The following is a 19,499-nucleotide window of genomic DNA, read 5'->3' on the forward strand; positions in this document are numbered from 1 at the left end:
CTTTTAGACACTTTACGGCATTTTATCATGGACCCGCCCTGACTCTTTGATTCATCTTGTGCTCCATACAGTACATCCAAGGGTTCTTCGGAAGCTACTGTGCCCTGCTCTATCCTGAAGTCATCGAAAACACGGAGTAGACTAGTAGGTAGTTAACGAGTGATCCCGCAAGTCCGGGCATTGAGTACGCACCGTACGTACTCCATATCGTACGGAGACCTCACGCTCAGACTACGACTACTCTGTTGCCATCCTGGTTTCCTTGGTGTGCGAGTAGACGCGGAGCAGACTCGGAGCAGAGCAGAGTAGAGTTAGAGTTGAAGATGTGCTGATACCCGTATCGACTTGTAGCTGGTTCTGCAGATCCCTCCTACAGCACACACACACTGTACAGTAGACAGACGCAGGGTCCGGATTTTCAGACAAGGATGTCGACGCTCTCGCTCCTCCCGCTCCTCCCGTTTACTCCCGTTTACTCCAAACGGGAATCCGCTTGATTCATTCCTGGGTTCGTCCTCGTGTTTACCTTGTATCCTGTAGGAGCAGGTGCAACGTCGTCTTTGTTGGGCTCGGGTTGAAGAACGCGAGCCGTCCCTTTTGGAGACCTACTCGTAGCACACCATCCTCACCGCCGTCACACCCGGTCATCAACCCATCACCCACCCAAGCATCCAACTATCCTACAGTCGCTCCCTCTCCTACTCCGTTCAGTAAACCATCCTACCTTCTGTAAGTATGCCCCCTGGAGCCCCTGGAGGCCCCCTTTGCCACCCTTGCTCCTACCCCTGTCCCTGCCCCCGTTCCCCCCCCCCCCCCCCTTCTGATCCCCTCGAGAGTCGAGAGAATCGAGAGAATCGGATTTTCAAACTTGGTTACTCTCTTACCCGTACACCATATGGACTTTGGACGTGTTGGGACGTCTTGGTACGTCACACGAACGGACATGGCCTGGGTATTGTAGGTCCAGCAATCTGCACAGGGGTGACGAATTAGGTAGGTAGGTACCTGGGTTCGTACTGGTCAGAATCGGATCTTACCCACCTCAGGGTACTCAGGTAAGTAAAGGTTCAATACGCACATGCTGTACCCCCCTTTGACTTCCGTCCTTGCAGAAATCGAGCCTGACCTACAATACCTACTGTAGGCATCAATCCCTACATCCCTACATCCCTACCTCCCGACCTACTAATGCAAGGACGTTGGGACCCCAAAAGTCTAAAAAAAAAAAAACACAAAAACCAAAATCCGCCCCAAGAAACCCAAACACACCAAACGAGGCACCGAGGTGACGTGCCAAGGTGGTAAACCCAGTAAAGGAGTCACCACTACTGTACGGGGACATACCTTGTGGTGTATGTACCTGTTGCACTAGCAAACCCCCAATGGCAAAAGCAAGGTGCATGGCCGCGTGTGAAAACGAGGTGTTGCGCTGTAACAAGACAAATCAGTCCGAAGGCTCAGACTCCAGGACGGGACTAGGAGTTTTTGACTTTCAATAGGTACACTTAGGTACGTAGTCTCTCTGATTGAATCAAAAGAGACTAACGCAATTACGTTGTCTGTCTGAATATACAATCTCGCTAAGTGATAGAAAGCACAACGACAGATCCCTCTGCTCTAACGTCGTCACTTGGCACATCCATACCTAGGTAGGTAGTCAACGCGAAGAGAGAGAAAAAAAAAGGCAGTAATGCATGGTTCAGTGTCCATATACCATAGCGCTTCTGTCGAAAAAAAATATCATGGTATTGATTTCTCCAATCCAAGGCCTCCCCGTTCCACATAGAAGAAAAAAAGGATTCCAATCAAAAACGATAGGGGGTATTGTTGCATATTCCATCTCCACGCTCGCCAAACCATAGGCATGACGTCTAAAAGGACAAGGGGAAAACAACACAAAAGTACGAGAACTATGCTAAAGAAGCAGAAAAGCCACGCCTCATTAGTGCCCGGCCCCTGATAGCCGATGGGCAAGCGCTTTCACATCGTATAGGCCCTCAACGCCATGCCTGAAATTGTAGCAAAAACTTGATTCGTAGCACGTCCATTCGCCTGAGACTCAAGGTATCTCTTCGCCAGTTCTCGCTCCGAAGTAAGGTCACCGTTGCCATTCGTCTTTGATCCCAATAACATGATGCTGTAAATAATGTCTCGGTTTTCCATCCCATCCAGTAACCGTCGACACTGTTGCACCGCCGCACGAGAGATGCCTTCCCCATTCGGTCCTTGGCTTGTAGCCGCTGTCTCGACCAGTCTCCAAAACTCGTCGGACCGGTTCGCAACTTGTCTCTCCAGAGCGTTTCCTTTCGCTTCTGGCTCCGCTTCGTCCTGATGCACAAAGTCTGCGATCGATGTAGTCGGACTTGAAAATGCCTCGCCCGTCAATATTGACGTCATTGCCCGGCAGCGGCGAGCAAGTCTATCTGCTTCCTCTCCACCGTCATGTTCAGGCCGGATACACAATTCGAGTAGAGCCCAGGTGACACGGGCTTCTTGACTTGCGAGGGTGGGGTTTTCGCCCGATGCCTCAGGATGGTTACTAACCAACGTAAGGTAGGCCAGCATACGCCCAAGCTGACTTCGATCCGAGCTCAGTAAGGCGAACCCCTCTCGGGCGAACCACTTGGATGGGCCGGATTCTAGAAACTTGTCGAGACCCGGAGCAAATGCAAGATCATACACTTTGCGGATCGATTCAAGGTTGGGAACCGAATCCGGGGGGATGGGTGGAATGCTTGGAACCTTTGTACCTGCAATCGTACAAATACTTTCGATACTTCTCCTGGCAGAAGGGGGATGCACGACGTCCTCCATCATTGCACTAATGGTAGGTTAGACCTAGAAAGTCACCTCCAGTTGTCCATGACTTACGACGTCCTGGCTGGGGATGCGGGTATGAAGATATTCCAGCCTGGGAGTTGCTTTCCATATGATACGGCTGGTTCAGGTGGGGGAGAACCTGTTCAGGCGGTCGCGGATACTGATACTCGTTGTGGGTTTGGGGTGTACTCGGCACGATTGTCGAGTTCGGCCCACTGATGGATGGACTGATTGGGTGTGATGTGTATCTGTGTGGTTGGCTGTTCACCGGCGCGGTTGTCGACGGGTTGGTTGGGTGAGAGGTTGTTGGTGCGGGATGCAGAGAATGCGGGCCTTGTGATTGAAACACCGGGTCGTAACCTTGACAATGGCGCTTACTCTTCATGCAATTCCTGCACTCAGGCCGGCCTTCGTCGCACTGTTCAGCGTTGGTTAGCTTCACACGAGGAAAGAACTTCACTCCAAGAGAAAACTGAGAAAAATGGTGGAGAGTTGCAATCTTGCGGCGCGTGCGGGCAACCAACAGTAACAAGAGACAGACACAAAGGAGCTGGCCGCATGGTGCAGTGTGGGTGTTGCGAGAGATTTGCCGTCAAACAAAGTTCTGCACTGTTGTTTTGTGGTTGTGGTGGAAGTTTGTGTGACGGCGGCATTGGCAGCGCCGATCACAGGCTCTTGGGGAGGAACAGGCATGGTCTGTGGGTGACTCGGGGGCTGCAGTTCGGTGGCTGCAAGCCACCACGAGTCCCTAAGTGGAGATCCGCCTAAACCTGCCCGCCTGCTCTCCCTTGCATTTCACCTGCACGGAATTTTGGCGACCGCGAACCATTGAACTCGGCCGGTCGTTTTTGCAAGGAATCGTAGACAGAAAACATGATACATGCGCCGCCGCTGCGATAAGGGGTCCTGGGTGCCAACGGATAAAGTAAAAGTCAATCCAACTCACTTTAATGCGCCGCTTCCGGCATGTAAGGCATCCTGTTTTCGTCCGCCTCTTCACCTCCTTCGCCTTGTGTCGCGGAGGATTGACAATGAGACTCGGGTCGGCCGAGGAAGGCAGCGGCATGCGTCCTGGCATGGGCTGGTAGGCTGATGGAATTCCGTGATAAAGAGGCCTCGTGTCGATGTAGCCATGAGGTACAGGCGGAGGTGGAGGGGCTATTCCAGCTCGTGATCCGTAAGGAGGATATGGAAGCGGCGGTAGTACACGTGGCGGTGCAGGCGGCGGCGGTGGCAGCGGTTGTACCACTTCTGGCGACGACCGGTGATGGGCAATTTGTGTCTGGAATTCAATACTGCTGATGGGAGGAAGACTAATCGCCCCCGACGCCGGTTGAAGTGCCGCGGTGGTCATGTTTGAATAGTTCATCGGGTCCAACGCTTCTGCCTCCTGCTGCTGTCCAGCGGGTAGGCCCAGGCAAGCGGAATACGAGAGACCAGGCGCACAGACAAGTGTGCTGTTGATAGAGAGAAGAGCACCTGGACAGAAAGGTCTGCTCCGAGGTGGTGCTTTCTGGTCAAAATAGTAAAGTCGGTTCGGATTCCCTTGTCGTTCAGACTCAGACGTCAAAGAGGACGCTCATTTCTGCCAAAGGACATAGGTCAGCTTTGGTCTGGTCAGTCTCACCGCTTGCTCCAGCGGACGCGGACAGTCTATCACACTCACGGCCTGCGGAAGGTGGAAAGGACGATGCGGCGGAAATTCAGACAACCAGGCATGCGATGCTAAGGAGCGAACAACAGGCCAAGAAGAAACAGAACGCTTGAGAAAACCAGGATGGAAACCAGAGTCAAAGTCAAGCGAATATGTTAGGAAGCCAGGTGTTGGTGAATGCCTGCACCATAGCAACATGGACGTCGATGGAGGTGGGCATGGCATGACCGGAAGAACAGCCAGGGTGGTAGACACGAGACTGGAGTCTGCCCATTAAGGCCAGTTGAAACGTCTCGTAAGTGGTTCGTTTGGATACAGTCTTTGCTAGAGGTGTCGCGGACGCCCAAATGCCGAAGCGCAGTGAGCAGCAATCAGATGGATGGCGAAATTGGAACGAGCCTCGCTTGGGATCGCTTCGACTCGCTCAGCCGCCCTAGACACTGACAGCGACAAGCCTTTTTCGACCACCAGCATCCACCTGGAGCAGTGCTCGCAGTAGCTTCGACGGTGGATGAGACCAGCAGACTACTCGAAGCATTTGTCCTCCGTAATGGAGCTGTACCCAGCCGCCAACTGACCCTAGGCTCACGGTGCTGTGCGTTGATCAGAAGGTCGTGTTGGAGGAGCGCCCACGGCCCCTGGCTCCCTGTCAAAAGGCTTCTCGCTTAGGGCATCTCCCGGCGCCAAACGACCTTAGGCCCAAGTCTATGCAGCTTGGACGTGCCAGGATAATGCAAGTCCCCTGCCCGCTCCTAGCGCTGCCCGCCTGGGTCTGGTGCATGGATTGGTGCCTCGGGGCTGCTAGCTATACACAGTAACAACCGTACAACAAAGAGGCAAAGGGGACAATGGAGGGAGAAATTAAAATGGGCAGAAGGGTTTGGAGCCCGCCGCTATCAACCCACGGCACCGACGACGGCATCCACAATTCCAATCCCGCCCGAGAGTGCAGTGTAGAGGCTGGAGAGGGCACGACCCGGTAAATCCCAAGGCCCATCCATCCATATCCAGGCGAGAGAAGGAGGGAATGTGAGAAAAGACCAGAGTCACCGAGGCACAGGGCGATGCCCAGGGCGCGAACGCTCTGCGAACGCAGACGAATAAAATCAAACACCCACATCTGGTCCCGGTAAGACGCACACGCACACGCATCTCGTAACGTACCTTGTGGTGGGAGGGAGTCGACAGACTGATTCCTTACGATCACCCTCAAAAGTCACCACCAACACTAACTGTCGTGGTGGGCTGGTGAGTGGTAACTCCTCCGCTACCCCTCCGCCCTTTCTTCCCTCCTCAGACAGTCCCTTGCCCCTGGCCAATGCTCTCTCTCTTCTCTTCCAAAACAGCAATTCAATTCCTGTCACAATGCTCCTTTGACCGTTGCCAAGTCACTCTAGAACCCTGCTAGCTGACTTTCGAGAAATGGAGTCGGCCGAGTATCAGTCCAGTCGGCAAGTCCACGAGCAAGACTGGTTTCCGGAGAGCATCCACCACCTCGCTTTCGTCGATTATCGTCCAATCCACTTTGCGCAGGTCGACGTAGTATTCTTTCTGATGCCACCATGTCAGCGTTCAACCCGTCCGTCTCCCTTGCTGCTCAGGCTCCAGCACGCCGAAAAACCACCCTCTCCAGCTTTGCCCAATCTATCCTCACCTCGCCTCCCGAGCTTTCCCCTGCTAGCCTGGTCTTCCCTGGTCCGTCCACTGCCAGGCGCCCCAGAGTGCCTATCGGTGCCCGCCCTGGAACTTCCTAAATATTGGAGAGGTTGGGAAGAGAAGAAAATGTGGACAAATTGGGATGTGACGGACTCTGAAGCGTCCGTTTGATCACCGCCACCCTGGTCACGCTATGCAACTGAAACACTTGTGTTCTAAGGGAAAAAACGAGCCGGGCCCTGCCGAGTATCCAAACACACCAAGAAATTGCTGGCTAGACATCAAGGTCGACTCCCTACACCGTACACGCCGTAGTTCACCACCACCACCACCACCATCGCTTCAGACGAGGTCTGTAGAAATCTCCGACACGAGACCAATCCGACGCATAGGCTTTTTTCCTGCTTCGAAGCGAAACCAGCTTCTCTCGCTCCGAGTGGCATTGTTCCCATGCCTCTGAGATGGCACCGAGATGCCGCTCAGAAACACAAGGTGCACTGTCCTATCCGTCATGATCGCCCGGGCACCATGCAGGCAGGGAGCATTGGAGCGCAACTCATCTGCAATCAAACTAGATACCGAGTACCATTTGTCACTCTCCTCCCCCGTCGTGGTGCCTTGTCGTGTCACATGAGGTTCCTTGCTCGGAGAATGCAAGAAACTATTCGCTGAGACACTGATTGACAAAAGCTGGACCACCTCGACAGGGGTTCTTTACGCTAGGCAGTTGCCCCTCTGTTCAGTAGCTCGCCCGTGATTGTCCTCTCTGCCGTCTGCATTCAGACAAGAGTCTACAACAAGAATAAAAAAGCTTCAACCTACGACAGGCGAAGCATAGCGATAGGAGAAGCTGCTGGCGAGACGAGCGCTAATGCGCGGGTGATTGCCGTGTCAAGACCATCTGTTGGCTGAGCGTGACCAGCAATTCTCCGACCGAAACTTTGCTCCCTTGACATATCCATACAGGGAAAAGCACATGCACACCCGAGAGGCTGCCCTAATACAGCAGACCGAGACGTCTGTCGACTTGCACCGCTTGTGCTGTCTAATGGGCTGGGCGCATGAGCGCTGGGTTGGAGACTTGCCAGTAGCTGCATAATCGTGGGCTAACCGAGGCCAGGGAATATAGGCCTAGGCGACAATCGAGACGACTTGCCCCAACTTGACCCTGCTCCCATTGGCTGAATGCCTGGGAGTTCTCCCTAGTCGTACCACGATATGATATTGCGAAACGAAGCAAGAGACAACAACGTCCTGAAAGAGGTTCTTCCAGGGATGCCCTCTTTTCTTATTCCCCTGAGAGGAATCGCGTACACCGCGAGAAGTATGGCCTGAGGGACTTTGCGCTCGATGACCCAGCTTCTACGAACTGCCAAAAGTACGACCTCATTTTCAGAGGATTCACTGCTGACCGTTGGTACGAGCACACTCGCAGGCTTACTGCAGGTAGCACCTGGCTACTCCAGATGTGATACTCAAAAAGAGCATAACCACCAATGCATGGTTCAAGCTTACGAATTGGCCCAGCTCCACATGTGCTGATGCATGTAGCCAAACGCGAATTCAATAGCGATCACATCGCACCCGGCATTGTGCTGCCAATGCCATACAGCAGCACATTTCAACGGGCACCCTGCTCAACCCATCTCCTCAAACGAGAATGGACCTGTCAGTTGAGTGGCACTGCGTGGGCCGCTGTATGACGGTACCTGCACGTGGCCATCATCACGTACAACCACGGGCGCAGTGTGTCAATCACCAACGTCGGCAAGAACGTTCTATTGTCATCTTAATTTGACTTCAGACCAGGAGTATGCCGCCGCAAGATATTCGAAATGCTGCTTCACGTTTGACTCGCTTATCTGACCTGTTCGGTTCGCTTGTGCTGGTCGAGTTACAAGAACGTTGTCGCGAGGTTGAGGTGAGTTGTTTCAGGACGCTTTAGCTTTACGCTTCTTTTTGAAAACTGGGATCGGGGTTTCCTCTGGAATCTTGCTGATTGAGCGATCGATCAGCTCGTTGCTGTCCTCCTTCTTGAGTGGAGCGCCCTTAGATGTTCCGTCGGTCTCGTTCAGATCTTCTAGTTTGGTCGATGCATCCTTGCTGTCCAAATCCTGGCTAAATGCAGTCTTGTCTTCTCTGTTCAACTGATCCTCGGCTTTTAGCTGCTTCTCTTCCAATGTCGGCGAAACAGCCCGTTCCTTCTTGAGAGGTATCGTCCCTGACAGTAAATCATCAATGTCGGTTGTATCTCTCCCCGGATATCCTCGAGTGGTTGAACCCCAACCACGCCGGGCCACAGTTTCCCCAGCATCTTCCTCTTCTTCTTGGCCTTCAAACTTGCGCTTTTTTACCCCAGTACTTAGGGGTTTCTCTTCTGATTGTGACCCGGTGACCGACTGTTGGGACACTACTGTCCAGTCTCCGGCCATGGCCATTTCCGCCCGGAAATGCTCCGGTACTTGGATGCCCATTTCAGCCAGTTGAGCCCATTGTCTTTTCTGGTCAGCGGCTGTGAGTGCTGCCCCTTGTTTCCTCCCTAAAGCGGCTGATGAAGGTTTGGCGACGGTGCCACCAGATGCCGACAACGCTTGCTGTACGCTGCCACCACCAATTTTGGCTAACCTCTCGACTTCAGACTTCGCTCGCTCTTTCTCCCGCTCGCCCTTCTCATGACTGTTCTGAATATCTCTGAGAAACCGTTTCAAATTATTCTCGTGTCTCGCCGTCGCTTCATGTTGTCTGCGTTCAAACGGAGTATCTTTGACATAGACACTGCAGTGCTTGCACCAGTATTTGGGCTAAGACGGGAGTGGTTAGCCTTATTGCAGGCGTGAGGCTGCCATTAGAGAAGGGAACTGACCGTTGATTTCCAGTACTCTGCCATAGTATACGAGACAAAATCGCGCTGAGGGAGAAAATCGAAGGCGGCATACGGCTATGTCATCGTTAGATGAGCAATATTTGGAGTATGGAGGAGGTCGACGGGCGAATGGCGCAGGCGCAGTTGGCGGACGATTCGGCGAGCAACCGCTGGAACGGACCTGGATTATCTGATGTTCCGGGCAGCCATACAATCTGATAGGCTTATCGGCGTCTCGTTATGCTGACTGCACTGTTCAGATGCACCTGGACCAAGAAGCCGACCCGACGAGGACACCCAGGGCCAATCACAGTGCACCCCTTCCCGATCTTCTCCGGTCCACATCTGGCGAGAGAAAAAGAAAAGGGCCCCGATGCTGGCTTCCAACCTCAAAGAAACTTTTCCTCGCCACGCCTCTCTATCAAAACCCTCTCCTTCACCTCTAGACCTCCATCAATCCCACATTCCTTTGTGTCCCTAGCAGCTTCGACCAAGCTTGCAATCAATCACAGCCATCAGTTGCTGTTCGTGTATCATCATTAGAACGAATAGACACAGCGCGACGCCGATAGACACCTCCGAGGTCCAGCTCACACGACTCTGCACGAACCCTCCCTCTGCCACAGCCATGAAGATTTTTGCGTCCTCCTACACCTTCGACTACTCTTGGGAAGAGGTCAGCACCAATAACTGGCGGAAGTACTGCCCGTGGAACGATAAAGCCTCGCATGTATTGGCCGTGGATACCCTCTCTCGCCACGTTGATCCTGCCACTGGTATCCTGCGGACAGAGCGCCTCATCACCTGCAAACAGAGCGCCCCGCAATGGGTCCTGACAATACTGGGAGGTGACACAACGAGCCATGTCTACGAGGTTTCGTACGTGGATCCTGCTTCCAAGAAGGTCACCATGTGCAGCACAAACATGACCTGGTCGAATCTGTTAGAATGCCGAGAAACCGTCATTTACCAGCCTGCAGCCAATGATGCCAAGGCCAAGACAGAATTCAAACAAGAAGCGAAGATAGTGGCAATGTGTGGTGGGTGGCAAAAGATTCGCACCAAGATCGAGGAGGCCAGCGTGGAAAGATTCCGAGAGAATGCAGCCAGAGGACGTGAAGGCTTTGAGATGGTCCTCGAAATGTCCCGCAGGCTGTTCGCCGAAGAGCGGGAGAAGATGCAGCTGGGCAAGACCCTTGCGGTATAACCAGACTCACTTTCACGCAAAGGTCCAGGGTGGACCATCATCTCTTATCAGTATCTTACGACTCATGAACTCGATGCAGCGAATGCTTCCACTCCCATCAAAAGGGTGTTGTCTGACATCGAACCTCCAGGTGGAGAGCGTTGTGAATTAATGGAAAAGTTGGGCGATTGGGCTTTGTGAACTTTCAGCGCGGCGCTATGGAGCAGGGAAAAGACTCCGAAAGACCTTGGACTATCAAGGTCGTGTTCTGCAATTGCACTGTCTCAACTTCGAGCAGGATAGAGGCATGATAGACGGATGGCATTAGCATACACATTAGTCATAGATTATTAGACGAAGAGAATTTCGCCTCAGGATTTGAAGACAAGACGCCTTGCCTACCGATTCCTGACCGTTCCGATTCTGCAGTGACTAAGGGAGTTTTCTATTCCAGAAGGCATACCACCTTGACCGGCTACGTAGCTACAAATCCTGCGCCTCAGGGGAGAAGCCGCGGATGTCGAACACGCGATGAACATAATGTGTATGTGTTGAAGCTACTCCGAAGGGGAAGCATACGCTGTACAATTCATACGAAGTGCCCCGTTCTCAGGATCGACTGTGCTAACAAACGCCGGTTCAGAGTGCTCTCCATACCAACCTCCGCGGCGGGTTCGTTAAAATTCGGTACGAGAGGTGGATAGCACTACGTCTTCTAGTGCGGTCTGCTAATCTGCCGACAGGTGTAGTGAAAGCCCATCCATTGTAGCACCACGAGGCTCGTCAATGAAGCTATCGTCGTAGGAATGCTAAAGGACGGAGGATTTACTCAAACGAGCCTGCGCTGGTTCATTTCCGCAAATTTGGCGTGTCCACTGGTCTCCTTTTTGGGCTGTACAAACTAGGGACCCTTGCGAGGATGGGAGGAACAAGACAACCTAATTAGCTGGCACACTCCTGGCCACCAGCCGGTAGCCTGTAGGGACACAGAGACAATACTACTGTATGTGCAAGGCTATGGAACGGCTACAGCTACAAAGAAGAAACCAAGACACCAAACCCCCCGGCTTCACAGGGCTTAAGCGAGGGACTTTCTGGTGTTTTGTACAGCATCTTTCCTAGTTTTCCAAGCGAGCATGGATGGAGTAGGGATGCCCGAGATACCTGTATAGTGTACGAATCCTCCGTGTTCTACGGAATACGTGTACCAACAGTTCGAATGGATCAGCGCAACCGGCCCATCCCATCCCATCCCATTCTTCCAGAGCCGGTCGATCATGGGCTGTTGTTCCTGTCCAACAGAGCATGGAGAGGTCGGACAATGCTTTGTACACACTGAATCCTGCGTGAAACTCTGTTTAGTTCTCCCCAATCGCGTCGCTGTCGCATCTGCAAGCCCCCTTCATCTGATCTTATCTCGAAACGGCGGCAACGCTTCAGATTGTCGATGTTTACCAGGAATCTGCTAACCATGCACCGTCTCACCACCAGCACCACGTAAACTACAGTCGGCGCATAAGCAACAAGGTTCCTCGTACCGCTGTGGCGGCTCATGATCAGAGACATTGCTCTTACCAAATTTCCCCCTTCGTCCCTCTGATTGGCCCTGGGCGCTGCCAATCCCCTGCTGCCCGTCGCTCGCATTGTCCGCGAGACTGCGCATGCGCACCTTGCAGCGAAGATCCATTGTGTCGAGGCATGGACCTGAACAGACCGTTATCTGTCCAGAATCCTTATGGCAACGACTTTGAAGCCAATGCTACCATTCATTCTCGCATCCCCGAGCTCCCTAGCAACTCGAATTTGCCCAATGATCCCCTTCGCTCCCCTCAGTCCGTCCAAGTCATCTCATCGCTGATAGACTCCTTGGGTGCTCTTTCCCCTGCAAAAGAAGACGACGACGACGACGAACACGAACACGAACACGGAATAACACACCGGGGTCGGGAATATCACCATCGTCCTGTGTCGTCCCCGTCGCCCGATGCGGATGAATTGGATCGCAACTTGCATGATCCAATCGCAGACGACAGCAGTGATGGGGAAGTCGCAGCGGCGCCGGTAATTCGTTATGCCCGACGGCCTCCCTTGGTATCAAAGAGGTCAAGCAAGTCAAGACTATATTCCCTGAACATGGCCCAGCCTGGGCTAGCACCTCGAACCTCATCCCAGAGTCTAAGATCCCGTGCTGAGACGGAATCAGTTGGGGTGCCTAGTATCGAACGACGACATGGCTCTAGTGCCAGCTCAACCTTCTCCATCATCAGCGGCGTCTGTGCCCTGCGAAGAAAGACCACTTCTGAGTCTATACGCGACAAGGCTGCCACGAGGCCTATCCCTCCGAGACGGTTTTCGTCTGATAGGCGCCGGAAGACCGAGTCATTATACAGCATAGAACAAGAAATGGAGACCAAAATACCTACACGATCGTCCTCAATTGACGGGTACTCTCCTGGCGGAGTCCTGCAAGACTCGCCGAATGGCGAAAGTCCGCCTGTGAGCGCCTTGAATCGCTTCAGTCGTGGCGATCTAGGCAATCACTTGATCCCCTCGCGTCGTTCCTCCCTAAGACGGAGCATCACTGGCGTACCGGAACCTACACCAGAATCAGACAGATTATCTTCCCCTTCCCGGCACCTCAAGGAGCTTAACATTGATGCGGAACTGATCGATGGAGAAAACTCGACGGTGCGAAGAATCCGCGAACTACAAGAAGCGCGAGAAAAGCGTCAAAAAGAATGGCGCAACGAGGCCCGAAAGTCGGAACGAGCTGCGAAGAGGCATACAATAGCGGCTCCCAAAGTTTCGTCGCAACGGACGAGTCCGTATCAAAGTTCGAGGCTGTCTGTTGCCGAGGTGGTCGTCGAGTCTCCTGAGATAGAGAGCCCTCTCGATCTATCTGCCACTGTTAGTGCCTCGGATTTAGCCAACATGCCGGCTTTGATCCCTGCTGCTTCAACTGGAGAAGTGCTCGCGCCATACAAAGGACCCTCGCCTGCGGGCTCGAATCCAACCAGTGCCGCCCCGTCGCGGGTCAACAGTATGTACCGAAATCCAGCAGCTCATACGAAGCGCCATTCTGCCAATGGTAATCTAAAGCCAGATCCTCCGTTGGCTGAGCTGAGGGCCATATCGGATGAAGTGGATGCTTTTCTGAGAGCCCCCAGATTAACCCAGAAAATCAGACATCCGCGCACAGGGCGGACCATCGCTTTCTCAGAGGTCGGAGACCCCGATGGGTTTGTCGTATTGTGTTGTGTAGGCATGGGCCTGACACGATATCTGACGGCGTTCTACGATGAACTTGCACGGACACTAAGGTTGCGACTGATAACCCCAGATCGCCCAGGTGTGGGTGAGAGCTCGGCGGTGCCTGAAGCCTCGTGTACTCCCCTCAATTGGGTTGACGATGTGGCTGTGATATGCAGCTCTTTGGGAGTCACGAGATTCTCACTTCTTGCGCATTCAGCCGGTGCCATCTATGCTCTTGCAACTGCTCTAAAGATGCCACAGTATGTACGCGGTCGAATACATCTCTTGGGACCATGGATCCCGCCTTCTCAAATGCCCAAGGGAACTGCACTAGGACCAGATTCCCCGCCGATCGCAAATCTCCCATTTTCGCACAAACTTCTCAGCGTCCTACCTGCACAAATACTCAAGGTGGCAAACTCGAGATTCTTGACCGCGACGAGTGCATCCGTGGACACGAAGCCATTGAAGGCCAGAAAAAGCAAGGGTCTCGAGAGTATCGAGGCCACATGGGATGCATTTGACGACATGGAGAATCCCTTTACCAATCCCCTTCCAGACATGGAGCCAACGAGACCGCAGACGAGCACATCTGCTAGAGCCAGAAGTGCGTCGTACAACCAACCTAACATCGAATCCCAAGTCAGTGCGGTTGAGAATAGGACTTCACCACCCTCAGCTTCTCGACGTCAGACGCAGTATGCTACCAAGGTGACGAACCTGACTACTGGACCGATGTCCCCGCGCTTAACGCCAGAGGCTCGCCAGTCGCTTTATAACCAGTCACTGACGCATCGGATCTGGGCTCTGGCCACGCATAACGCAAACCCCGCCATTGATCTTGTGGTTTGCCTCGAGCGCCGGAAACCGATCGGCTTCAAGTACCCTGAGGTCACTCGGTCAGTGGTGATACATCATGGTGCCAAGGATTCAAGAGTACCGTTGGATAACGTGCGGTGGTTGCAGACTGTGATGAAGCGGTGCGAGCTCAGAGTGCTAGAGTCCGAGGGCCATGGACTGATGGCGTCGGCGTCGGGAATGGCCACGGTCCTAGGGGAGATTGCCAAAGAATGGGAAGAGTGGGAGAAGATCGCCAAGGGGAAAGAGAAAAAGAAAAAAGAAGAGGCTTCACCTGCATTCTCCAGGTTAAGGGTGTGAAGCCTGTGTGAGAGGTTGCTTGAAGAACATATCGGGGTTCCCCCCACTGCCTTCAGCTTCAGAACAATGAAGGCAGGGACACCAAGTCGTCTGAGTTTCCGAGATGATGGTTGTTGTTAGTCCTGATCCTGTCCATACAGGACAAGATGTTATGACTGCATGAGAACTGTAGATAATAGAAGTACAAATAATTCCAGGACCGTAATGAATCGAGGGCCTTCCCAACTTGATCGCCATTATATTCGCGGTCGAAATAAGTATCCAAATATATGGGAAGGTTGATGAGCACCAATTCAACACTTGGGTATATTTATATCTCAGACTTGGCTTGTTCGGAAATTCATTTGCCCACCAGGATAACTCATCGACCGTTCTCTCTTTCATATGCTTTTCTATTTTCTTCTCCTGCAGTAGACGACTCTCAGATTTAAGACTATGCTGGATCATCTATCTGGTTTCCGCACGATGGCTCATATGGCGGTCTTCATGGATATCCCGGCTGGGTTTTGGCCCGGTTTCCGTGCTCGGTATTGCTGTTAGACTCTGGGATCTTCGACCACTCTCCCTCGTATTCGCATCCGTTGATCTTCAGTCAGGGTTCAATATCACGGAGTTATAGAAAGCCGCGTAACTTACGTTGCAAAGACCGACCACTTGGAATTTTCTGAGGCTAAACGTTTGCGTCGACTGGGTTGCGTCCGCACAATGTGATTGAGCGGTTTCGGATCTTGCGGACATAAAGTCAATGCTTGACTTCTAATGCCGCATCCCACAGGTGCTAACGAGTGAAAGCAAGGAGTAAGTAGTACTCTACATGGAGCACAAAGTACGACTCGTCAACGTCAAAAGGGCCAATTGGGTCCACGACGAGACTCCATCGTCACAATGACTGGACGCATACCCACGTACCTGTCCACGATACTGCCTTATATACGGCGGTCCTCCCATCCAATATCTGACCTGGCGACATTCTTTCATTGTTTGACACGCTTCAAAAACCATGTCGTTCCCATATCCTACCATCACAGTTGAAGAGCACTGGCTCTCTCAGTCGGTCAGGGAATTTTATGCGGCGAAGAGCACACCAGACCCGTACGATGAGAATGGCCTCATTGGAAGGATCGTTCCGTCCCTCGTGGACTTCCGGGAGCAGAGGTTCAAGTCCATGAATGACCACGGCGTCACCGTACAAGTCGTCAGTCATGCGCCCAACACGCTTGCTTTGGACCCTGCGACGTGCACCAAGGTGAATGACCAGCTCGCGGCCTTGATCCATGAGAGACCCAGCCGCTTCGCCGGGTTCGCGACTCTCCCCATGGCGGAGCCGGAGGCTGCAGGCGAGGAACTGCGTCGTTGCGTGCAGGACCTGGGGTTCGTCGGTACGCTGGTGGACAGTAATTGCGAAGGACGATTCTATGACGACGACTTCTTCTGGCCAGTCTTCAAGGCAGCCGAAGAGCTAGATGTCCCGGTCTACCTCCACCCGAGCGCCAATGAGCACACCAAGCCCCTCCTGTACGATGGCAACTACCCTGCTTCCGTGGCCGAGACGTTGAGTCAGTACGGGTGGGGATGGCACAACGAGACGGCCATCCACTTCCTGCGCCTGTACGCTGCTGGGGTGTTTGACCGATTCCCCAGACTTCAACTCATGCTGGGCCATCTCGGGGAAATGGTGCCCTTTATGCTGGACCGTGTCGACCGTATCTCGTCCCTCGCGTGGCCGCAGCTGGGCGTTAAGCTGCAGAGGTCTCTCCGTCAGATCTGGGACGAGAATGTCTGGGTGACGACGTCGGGCATGTTCTACCTCCCGCAAATGGAGCTTGTGTTGAAGCAGTGCAAGCCCGAAAGGATCATCTACAGTGTTGATTACCCCTTCGGACATAATGATGCTGGACTGGAGTTCCTAAAGATGCTAAAGTCCAAGCAGGTGGTGACGGATGAAGTGTTGGAGGGCATTGCATACAAGAATGCGGAGAGACTACTCAGAATCAAAGCGACGGCGGGATGAGAATGAGGACTCTCGTCTGGGGGGAGGTATTTGAATTGTATAATAGCCGCCTGTAGCTATATCCGAGGATGGCTTCTCCTCTCAAGCTGTCGTTGTAGTTAGTGGTGTTGCGGCCATCTCGGGGTCTTGAGACTCTCAATTCATTGCTTTTTCGAGTCATCTCTGCTTGTAGAGCGTTCCTAGTGCCCTCTTCATTACGGCGCCACTCGTTAGCCTGTGATAGTCCCTCGACATGGAGACGAGGGCATCCCTTTGCCATGAGGCTGCGGCGGGAAAGGGGAAGAAAAGAGAGACCCCGGGCTAAAATGAACAATTAAGCCTCGTCCCGGTCGGCAACAGCCTCGCCCGGCCTGGTGGTGTGTGCTTTTGAACCCCGGCATCCCGGCGACTGAGGCTGAATTTCCTTTCGTCCCACCTTTTTAAATATCCTGGACACAACCTTTTTCAAGTCTTTCCCTACGACTTCCGCTGCGAAGATCCTCTGTTCACTGACGCACATCGTCTTCCCGCACACAGATTTTGGACGGAAGCGATCAATGAGCTCGCTCCGTCCCTCACGCGAGCAGCACTATTTTCCGCCCTGCGCCTCGCCCTGCCGTCCTCATGAGTAAGGTACCCGATGCCTGGGAGGACGAGTGGTCCAACGGAGCAGATGTAAGGTTTCTCGCACGCGGTGGTGGTCACGCGCACCTTGAAGATACACATGCTGACGGCCAGCAGCAGCCGACTCCCGCAGCCGAACCCGCAGCGTCGAAAAAGGCTTCTTCCAAAGTGAGCAAAGCCCAGCGCAGGGCCCAGCAGGCTGAATTCAATAGACAACTCTGGGCAGAAGCGTATGTACCGTCTGCCGCTGCGCAACCTCGGGGCTCCGTATGGCCTTAATGCTGACTTTCCTTGCGTGTACAGTGAAGGACCCAAAGAGACAAACTACTTCCTCGAGTCCCGAAATGTCCCCCCGCTGCGCTCCGAGTTCAAACCTCCTCCCATCCTGCTCTCCAGAAAAGGTCCCATCATCCAGTCATCCCGGCCGCCCACGTCCGGTCTCTCGGAATTGACCTTGAACGACAAAGCCGCCGAATCTTCCGAGGACGAAGATGAGGTGAAAGCCCGGGAGCTTTCCCTCGCTGAACGCCAGGCCCAGGCCGCGAAAGACCGGGAAGAAAAGCAACGCAAATACGAGGAGAGAAGGCTGGAATTGTTCGGTCCAAGTTCTGCCTCCAATGCGTCCCACGTCAATAACAAATCCGGCAATTCAACTCCGTCGAGCTTGACGCCTCCAGGATCGAGATCGGCCACCCCGAATCGAGGACGAGGGAAAGGCGGCAGCGGCCGACGCGGGGGTGTGAACATGAACACGAGAACTCAGTCTAGAGGTTCACAACAACAGCAACGTGACCTCTATGATCCTTCATACGTTCCGAGGCCTGACTCTGGGTACGTCCAGCGCCGCGAAAATGGTGCCACGCCTGGCGTGCGAACCCCGGAGATTCACCCCATCAGAGCACCTCGAGGACCCGATGGTTCTGGACGAGGTGGATTCGGCTTTGCCCAGCCTCACAGCGGCCGAGGAAATGATGCTTTTGTGCAGCAAAATGCATACGATACGACAAACGTTTGAGTTCCTCGCTCCGCTTCGGAAGCCGGGGAGCTCGCAACTACAAGGGGTTTCTGTGACGAGGTTTGTGACTTGTCCTCAGCGGAGATCGAGGATCTCGAAGGACGTCACTGTTCTGTTCCAATTTCCTTGTGCGCCCCTGCTTCATAACATAAGAGGCAGACTGGAGCCGCTCCAAGGGGCTCACCAATGCGAGGAATAGTCAGCGCCTGGGTTGCTCACACCATCCTCACATCGAAAAGTCGCCATTGTGCCTTTCCGTGCAGACTCCAGATCATGCCAATATCATTGAACGGCCTACAGGCATTTCGAGAATACTTTGGTTCCCGTTACGATCCCTCGCTTCAGCACCCCGATATGGGCAACCGAAGCTTCACGACCCCTGGACACAACGATCTCTGAGAAGACTTGTGCATGTTCCACGGTATGAGAGGCGTACGTCTTACGCGGTCCCCGACCACCAGCATACGCACATACATGTATGTATGTATGACGACTCCCAGGTCCGTCTTTCCGTCTTTGAGAGGCGCAGTGGCCTGCTGGGCTGAAATGTGGCTCGGCTACAAACAAGCCTGACTATCCTAGCTTGACGAAGGCCAGATACATGGCCAGACCTACCTATCCGGCCACCTGTCTACCTACCTACCTACCTTCCGACCCGACCCATCTACCTCAGCTCAAGTCTACCTACCTCAGGTTAAGGCGCCAAGACATCTCCTCGAGCGAACAGCAAGATTGAACACAATATTACAGACCTCTGAGAACTTTTTTCTCTCTCCTCAAAAGGATATAATGGGAAATGGCCGATCCAAAACCGAAGCGACGTGGAGTCGTTCAAACCGTGGCTTCTTTTTCGTAGTTCAGACATACAGACATACGAACGGACAGACTACGACGGTCAAGGAGAGTTCGAAGTGTTTGGTTTTTCTTCGAACCGAGTATCGAGTATCGGCTTTAGGTACTCACTCACTCGTACGCTCACTCGACCGGAGACGGAACAGGGGCGAGGGTGTGCGTCGCCCAGCAAATGTTGCAACTTCCTTCCCCCCCCCCCTCACCGACCCTGAGACCAGGACCGAGACGCAGCCGTTGTTCAACACTCATGGCGACACCGTGATTCACGCACTTCTCAGAAGCCGCGGTCCGTACCGCGACACGAGACGAAGGCACTGGTCGGTTCTGGACTCGTGGCTGTAGAGGATGCAATGAACGGACGTTCGGATATCGGCGTGCGTGCGTGCGTGGCGTGTCAACGGTACGAGATGACTCGTAACACATACATCA

At 53.5% G+C, this 19,499-nt stretch overlaps 6 protein-coding genes across 6 annotated transcripts; 4 read left to right on the forward strand and 2 right to left on the reverse strand.

Moving 5' to 3' along the window:
• Positions 1 to 1,980: 1,980 nt before the first annotated feature.
• Positions 1,981 to 2,814, reverse strand: PV08_08128 (uncharacterized protein; the record flags this gene model as incomplete). Its single annotated transcript, XM_016382454.1, has 1 exon — positions 1,981 to 2,814. The coding sequence occupies one exon, from the start codon at positions 2,812 to 2,814 to the stop codon at positions 1,981 to 1,983; it is 834 nt and encodes a 277-aa protein (XP_016233157.1).
• Positions 2,815 to 8,061: 5,247 nt separating this feature from the next.
• PV08_08129 (uncharacterized protein) lies at positions 8,062 to 9,017 on the reverse strand (the record flags this gene model as incomplete). Its single annotated transcript, XM_016382455.1, has 2 exons — positions 8,062 to 8,931; positions 8,994 to 9,017. 2 exons carry the CDS (start codon positions 9,015 to 9,017, stop codon positions 8,062 to 8,064), a joined length of 894 nt encoding a protein of 297 aa, XP_016233158.1.
• A 604-nt stretch (positions 9,018 to 9,621) lies between these two features.
• Positions 9,622 to 10,200, forward strand: PV08_08130 (uncharacterized protein; the record flags this gene model as incomplete). Its single annotated transcript, XM_016382456.1, has 1 exon — positions 9,622 to 10,200. The coding sequence occupies one exon, from the start codon at positions 9,622 to 9,624 to the stop codon at positions 10,198 to 10,200; it is 579 nt and encodes a 192-aa protein (XP_016233159.1).
• A 1,677-nt stretch (positions 10,201 to 11,877) lies between these two features.
• PV08_08131 (uncharacterized protein) lies at positions 11,878 to 14,589 on the forward strand (the record flags this gene model as incomplete). The annotated part of the gene is made up of 1 exon (XM_016382457.1): positions 11,878 to 14,589. One exon carries the CDS (start codon positions 11,878 to 11,880, stop codon positions 14,587 to 14,589), a length of 2,712 nt encoding a protein of 903 aa, XP_016233160.1.
• A 1,000-nt stretch (positions 14,590 to 15,589) lies between these two features.
• On the forward strand, positions 15,590 to 16,600 carry PV08_08132 (uncharacterized protein; the record flags this gene model as incomplete). The annotated part of the gene is made up of 1 exon (XM_016382458.1): positions 15,590 to 16,600. The coding sequence occupies one exon, from the start codon at positions 15,590 to 15,592 to the stop codon at positions 16,598 to 16,600; it is 1,011 nt and encodes a 336-aa protein (XP_016233161.1).
• Positions 16,601 to 17,203: 603 nt separating this feature from the next.
• On the forward strand, positions 17,204 to 18,218 carry PV08_08133 (uncharacterized protein; the record flags this gene model as incomplete). Its single annotated transcript, XM_016382459.1, has 2 exons — positions 17,204 to 17,433; positions 17,507 to 18,218. 2 exons carry the CDS (start codon positions 17,204 to 17,206, stop codon positions 18,216 to 18,218), a joined length of 942 nt encoding a protein of 313 aa, XP_016233162.1.
• Between the last annotated feature and the right edge of the window lie 1,281 nt (positions 18,219 to 19,499).

This window comes from Exophiala spinifera, assembly GCF_000836115.1.
Source record: "Exophiala spinifera strain CBS 89968 unplaced genomic scaffold supercont1.6, whole genome shotgun sequence".
Classification (NCBI taxonomy): domain Eukaryota; kingdom Fungi; phylum Ascomycota; class Eurotiomycetes; order Chaetothyriales; family Herpotrichiellaceae; genus Exophiala; species Exophiala spinifera.